Source organism: Branchiostoma floridae, unplaced genomic scaffold (genome assembly GCF_000003815.2).
Source record: "Branchiostoma floridae strain S238N-H82 unplaced genomic scaffold, Bfl_VNyyK Sc7u5tJ_1152, whole genome shotgun sequence".
Taxonomy (NCBI): Eukaryota; Metazoa; Chordata; class Leptocardii; order Amphioxiformes; family Branchiostomatidae; genus Branchiostoma; species Branchiostoma floridae.
The window spans coordinates 60,914-67,466 of NW_023365618.1; the positions used below are offsets into that span (position 1 = coordinate 60,914).

A 6,553-nucleotide genomic window follows, 5' to 3' on the forward strand; every position below is an offset into this window, starting at 1 on the left:
AATATTTAATTATAAATGTAACTCAAAATGACACAGGATGTTGATGATATAAATAAACAAGTGTGGTCTACCAATAAAACCATTAAATCTCATAATTCAAACTGCGACAGGATAACTTGCAACCTGAAAAATTATGAATGGATTTTCATCACAATCGCTTGTTTGTAGAGTGGACTTGGCTTAAGGGACAAAGCCACGGATTTCTTTATATCCAAATATCAAAACATATAATATGAACCTTCAACCCTTCTAATGCAGTCCACGCCGTAGCGTCATGGCGGTGTCTGTAGCTATAGATGAACCCGGGATGCTTCTGGAAAGTCCCCACTGGGACGACCGCACGGGGACGCTGCTGTATGTTGACCATATGGGACAGCGTGTCCACCACTGGAGTCCAGTCACCAAGCACAAGGACACGTATGACATAGGTAGACTTACATTTTACACAATGTTCTCAGTTTAATACAGGGAATCATTTGCAGACAGATAAATAAACAGACAGACAAGTATTGTTAGACCTTCAACTTCACCCTACTCTCCAAACAGGGGCTCCGCCCCGGCTGTTTTTTTTTTGTTTTTTTTACGTGTTTTAGACGTTTTTATCGGGGCTTCTATTGTGCTGTTTTGCTCTGGCTTTCTAGCAAATAGCATTGGTAAGCGCAATTGTTATAAGAAACAAATGCATACTTTGTCCTGTTATACGTGTAAGGCGTTGTGATAATGGAATATTGCTAAGCAGATGTTGCGTAATTCCTTTGCCGCTTTCAGCATGCATGTTATCAGCTGTTCTATGTTTATCAGTGTTTCGTCGGCGCACTGTAGTATATATATAGATGCAACTGATGCGGCGAAAGTTACAGATGTATATAATTCAACAGATGATCGTATTATGTATGATGTAGCAACAACAGCCGACGTCGTGGACCGTCCCCGACAATTTTGAATATTTTTCATTTGGTGTAGTTTTTTTTTTTTTGAGATGCTGGTTTTGCTGTTGATGCGTACGGGATTGTGTTTTACATTTGACAGTAATAGGTACGTTAGCTTTAAGTAAGTTTTAGGTATAAGGCGATGTGCTCTGCATGCGATATAAACAGAATGTCACACACCACAAAAGACAAGACAACCGACATAGAAACCATAATTTCGTCACGCAGAGTATGTTACCTGCGGTAACTTTATTATGGGAATGGGCATATAATTAGAATAGCCTATTCCACCAGCTTCAAATGTCACTTGGGATGTAGGGTGGGTTTGGACGGTTCGGACAGGCTGTGGGTGGACATGGCAATCATATAGAGGCTCTTAAGATGCCTCCTCTGGAGTTGTAGTTCTTATAATAGGAAAGGGGTTTGGTAGGATTGGACGTGGAGAGGTAGTAACTTTGCGCGGAGACTTTCTTTGTAATGACAAGCTCATTGGATCATCGCATCACATGTAGTACATGCTTTATTAGCGAAAAACTCTTACACTTTGGCATGGGTAAACGAAGGTGTGCGTTCCCATACATGCAAAAAATGTATTTTATAATGTTGCAAACACCATAGACTGATGAATAGGCCGAGACAACTACTGGTGATTGTTGGCTCCTTGGTAACACTGATTAGATGTATCGGTTCTTCATCACTCTTCCAGACTGCGTGGTAGGTGCCGTCGTCCCTAGGGAATCAGGAGGGGCTGTAGTGGCCGCTGGGACCAAGTTTGCTTTTCTCGATTTCGAGACCGGGAAACTGACCTCTGTTGCGACGGTGGACCAGCACAAACCCACCAACCGGTTCAACGATGGCAAGTGCGATGCTGCCGGCAGGTTTTGGGCTGGTAAGGAAATTTTGCTTTCCACGATGTTTTAAGTTTCCTCAGTTTCTTCAAATGATACTAATTGACAATTTTTTTTTCATCCACACAGTAACAAATCTATATGTCGAAGTTAATTATGTATTATGCATTCTCTTTTTTATTTTAATGTTCATCCTCTTTCCACAATGGCATCATTATCTGATTTGTAATATACACTGGACCATACAATACACTGCATTTGTAACCTCTAAAAGGTGTGCAGAATTGTACGATATGCTTATTTACCCCTTGTCAACCTACATTGATGTGAGAATGTGTTTCAGGCACTATCGGTAAAGTGGACGAGGGTGCTCCCACACAACTCGAACGGAAAGCTGGATCATTGTACTGCCTTCACACGGCTGGTATCGTTACAAAGGTAACTTACCTGGCAATTCAGTTCATGATTTTCATTCAAAGCCCCTTTTGAAAGGTTGGCATTGGAAAATTGTGGAATTGTACGATTTTCTTTGGAAAAATAATATAAAATAGTTGTTAAATAGGAACAATTTTCTTGAAAAGCGACATAAGAATACAAAATGATGCAGCACAACACTGACCACGTTTTCTGAGCAAAAATTGAGGTAACGCATTCCTGAACCATAACGAGGGTGCATTGATTTTCATCCGCCCCCCCCCCCCCCAAAAAAAACAACAACATATAATAGGATATGATTGTATATTTACTACAATCGTACAAAGCTGTTGTAAAATGAGCTAATACTGTTACAGAATACGCCGTGAAATTGAAAAGAAACGGATACAAATGTCAAAGAATGCCAAAGTAATTTCAAAGTCATGATCAAAGACGAAGATGTGAAAGAAAACTGAAAAAAAATGGTCGGCTTAAATTTCATACTGAATACAGCTTTTTGGCCATTTTTTTTTTGTATTCGCTTGCTCGCATCAGTTTTGGGTGTCCAAAGGATATGTTATCCTTATCATAAAATCGACATGGCCTAACGGGGTCATAGGGTAATAGTCATAGGGTGCTCTAACTAAAGAGCTGAGGCATTATGTTCACTTTATCAAAGTACATTGTCAGTAAATGGCATCTGGCATTAATCGCAAGAACATAATGTGAACAGGTATTATATTCATACGGTTCATTAAACTTTTGCTCTGTGTTCCAAACCGCATGGTAAACGCGGCAATACGTTTTTTAAGCTTGTATCTTTCAATTTTGTGGTAAGTTATGCATGGTATAATAAGAATAGACTTGTAAATGATAAATGCGCATATACTTTTTTTCATTTATCTTTCTAAAAAAAATATCATTCTCCGATCGATAGGAACACGTCCCAGATAACGATAACGTCCGTTTAAAATAAAAAAAAAATTATTACATTGATTTTCTAAGCATCGCTATTTTTTTCACTAGGCGTTCAATGAAGTTGACCTCTCTAACGGTCTGACATGGACATCTGACAACTCCACCATGTACTACATCGACTCACTCAAGTACAGCGTGGATGCCTTCGACTTTGACATGCCAACTGGAACTCTGAGTATGTACTTTCTATGTATACGTAGGTAACCATGAAAACTCTATTATCTATGACTTATGTGTGCAAGCAAATCGGTAATTATTAATCTTGTTTTATGAGATGGCACACATCTATGAGTAATAATGCTCATTTCCCCTGGATCATGCTGCATTTCTATGCCTTAACCCTCATCCGACCGTATGGGGTAATTTTTGACCCCTGGCGTATATTTTAATCTGCCATAGCAACATTTTTGATCAGAGAAAAAATTCCTTCCACGAAGTTGTTTGTATTCATGTTTTGCAACATCTACCAATTTTTCACCGAGTTTTGCCCATTATTGTATAAGCTATACTTGAAAGTTTGTGTCTTGTTCGGTGGGGTCAAAAATGACCCCAGCCAATTATGAACCATTAATTACATAAATATCAAGACATTTCAATAAAATAACAGGCATTCCTCATCATTGCTATTACAGCAACAAGTTATAGTTGCTTAGATGAGTAAACACCGAATATTTTGAAAGAAATTTAGTATTTTAGGGTAAAACACAGTTTTTCAACATTCTGCATAAATTATGATAATATGCACTAATTAACTATGCTAATGAAAGTGAACAAGTTTCTAATTAATAAAAAAATATTTATGGACAGAATGTGCAGAAGGAACCTACAAGAAAGATCTTTGCGGGAAAATAGACAAGAGTTATTGTATGTATGTGTTAAGATGGCGGAGTATGGTACATAATTAAGTAATAAATTCGTTACTTTTCACAAACATTGTATTTTTTCTTGTTAAATAACATTGTTATGCTATCAGTATTATTGCATCATCACAATTATTGTTTAGAAATTGATAAGACAAAACATTGTTTAAGTAAGTTGAGTATGGTAGATTTTCAGAGCAAATGTGGTTTCTCCTCATTTTCTGCATAAATTATGATAATGAGTGATAACTACTGACACCAAAACTTGTCAAAATCTTTTTCATAGATTAGTGAAACAGCAAATACATAGAAATGACAAAATAAGCCAGCAGAAATATGTCTATGAGCAAAACAAAATGGGGTCAAAAATGACCCCATACGGTCAGATTCGTCGTAAAAATGTAACGGTCGGATGAGGGTTAAATGAGTTAGAATCTGACGATGAATTGTTGATGGGGGGGGGGGGGGTGGCTAAATGTGCCTGCGCCAACTTTGACGTCGTATAACTGGCGAACGACGTTTGCTAGGACTACGAGGCTTGGTGACTTTTCCTAGAATATTATTGGCAACAATTCTGCGAAAAAAATTAGTTTTCTCTCAAAGAACGGCGCATTTGTATAAGCTGTCAATTGTCTCTTGATGTTTCATTTGTATATCATTGTAGGTAACCGTCGTCAAGTGATGGCTTTTAACCCGCCGGTAGACGGTATGCCTGATGGGATGTGTCTCGACACAGATGGTAAAGTGTGGATAGCCATGTATGGTGCTGGTCAGGTGCTACAGGTGGACCCAAGCACAGGTTAGCAGAGAGATTAAAATTAAAAATAAAATTTATAAATACATCAGTGAAGGCAGCCATCTAATCATGGGCTGTATTAGAGGTAGATCAACTACATCATAGGTCTAAATGAAGTTTAACGGCAATGAGGCAAAGAAACGAATGTAATATAATCAAATGCAGTGTTTGTTCATGCTAAGATGAAAGTTGCAAATTTTCTTCTTACCGTAGGCACACAACTCCGCTCCGTCAAGTTTCCAGCTCCCCGCACCACGTCGTGCTGTTTCGGAGGCCCTAACCTTGACGTCATGTACGTGACAAGTACAAGGGCAGGTTACTCTCCGGAGGAGATCCAGCAGAATCCTCTGTCTGGCTGTCTGTTCCAAGTGACCGAGATGGGAGCCAGAGGCACCCCTGGGGTGTGCTACAAAGGTTAAACCAACGGTGGCAGTCTTTTCAATATCGTAAAATGATCACAGCTGCTGCTTTTTACCAGTCTCTACAAGACTCCTGTATTTACTGACAGAAATATTTAGAAATTTACTCGCGGCTTAGTCAGTCATAAATTTACACAGTTGCTAGCATATGGTAAAGAGACTTTGAGTCCCTGGTGCTGTCAACTTTTCAAGAATGTTTAACTACAGTGCAAACCCTGTTTCTGTCAATAAGGCGTGAATATGTATCAATATTACAATGATTGTACTTGATGCAAGAGAAATATGTTATAAGCTTTCTTGAAAAAGCTTCAATAACTGCTTGATATCTGTTCAGTTCCCACCCCTTGGTAATTTGAACTTTCGTTTATTCATGAAAAGCTAAAATCGGCATGCATGCCTCTTTACATGAAGTGAAGTGCTACTGTTAATCATTTTGGCAAGCATGTTTGACATGTCTACTGATATTCCCGAAATAAACATGTCTGTAACTGGTAAGATATGATCTGACAATAAAACTCTGGAATGCAGGTCTCAACAATATCTCTTAATGACAACAATTATTACCATTTATAGGATATTTAGCCCCATGACAACAAATACCACCAAAAAGTAGTATACGGAAAATGAACAAAAACGTTGAACGTATTTGCTTCAAGTTGCGTCAACAACTTACTCCTTATGCTTTTGAATTTTAATTTGCTGTTGCAGTAATAAAAGACATTCTGCACCGGCCCTTAAGCGCTTCACATAGACTTTAGTAAGCTGTAAGTCTGTGCCTTTAAGCCACCATGCATTGCCACTGAATGTGTTGTTTAGGTATTACATGATGTTTTTGGTGGTGATATTCATTTTGGGTCCTGTACCTACCCGCACTACATTATAGAAAACCTTTGAGCAAAGTTACTGCTGCTCGAGCATAAACCCTAGGTCCAAAAAGAATTCAGCATGTTTTCCACGCAAATACTTCTATCAACTGAGAGTATAGAAAGAATCACAGGCCAAACGAGCCCGAGGTTGGTTACCGGTTACTTGAAACAACAGTAACTCCAATACTTAAGGGACTGTACTGAAACACAGGTCTGGTTTGGTTCACGCCATGGCATTAGTGCTGTATTTCCCAAAACATAGTTGTGTCTGTTAAAAATAGGGCAGCGTTTGCTTCCGTAGCTGTTGTTTATTAATTCATAAGCGTGTAATATTGTATACAGACAAATATATTCAGTAAAACGTTGAATGTAACTCAGTTCTGGTATACTTTTGTGGCTGCATAGGACACATAAAGGAAATCAAATGAATATCTAGTCACTAT

At 38.5% G+C, this 6,553-nt stretch overlaps 1 protein-coding gene across 2 annotated transcripts; it reads left to right on the forward strand.

Annotated features, from left to right (window-relative positions):
- Positions 1-265: 265 nt before the first annotated feature.
- LOC118407281 (regucalcin-like) lies at positions 266-5,931 on the forward strand. Of its 2 annotated transcripts, none has more exons than XM_035807736.1 (6): positions 266-428; positions 1,636-1,818; positions 2,121-2,215; positions 3,218-3,359; positions 4,694-4,828; positions 5,039-5,931. In XM_035807736.1, exons 1-6 carry the CDS (start codon positions 275-277, stop codon positions 5,242-5,244), a joined length of 915 nt encoding a protein of 304 aa, XP_035663629.1. In that variant the 5' UTR covers positions 266-274; the 3' UTR covers positions 5,245-5,931. The 2 variants fall into 2 exon arrangements, with proteins under 2 accessions (XP_035663629.1, XP_035663631.1); XM_035807738.1 differs by having other exon boundaries at positions 3,218-3,344; positions 5,039-5,930.
- The last annotated feature ends 622 nt before the right edge of the window (positions 5,932-6,553 follow it).

Bases quoted from the DNA above. Each gene is read 5' to 3' on its own strand.
- LOC118407281 (XM_035807736.1), top strand. From the start codon at position 275: ATGGCGGTGTCTGTAGCTATAGATGAACCCGGGATGCTTCTGGAAAGT. The intron at 2,216-3,217 runs GTAACTTACCTG...TTTTTTCACTAG, and splicing joins CGGCTGGTATCGTTACAAAG to GCGTTCAATGAAGTTGACCT. The intron at 3,360-4,693 runs GTATACGTAGGT...ATATCATTGTAG, and splicing joins TCTGAGTATGTACTTTCTAT to GTAACCGTCGTCAAGTGATG.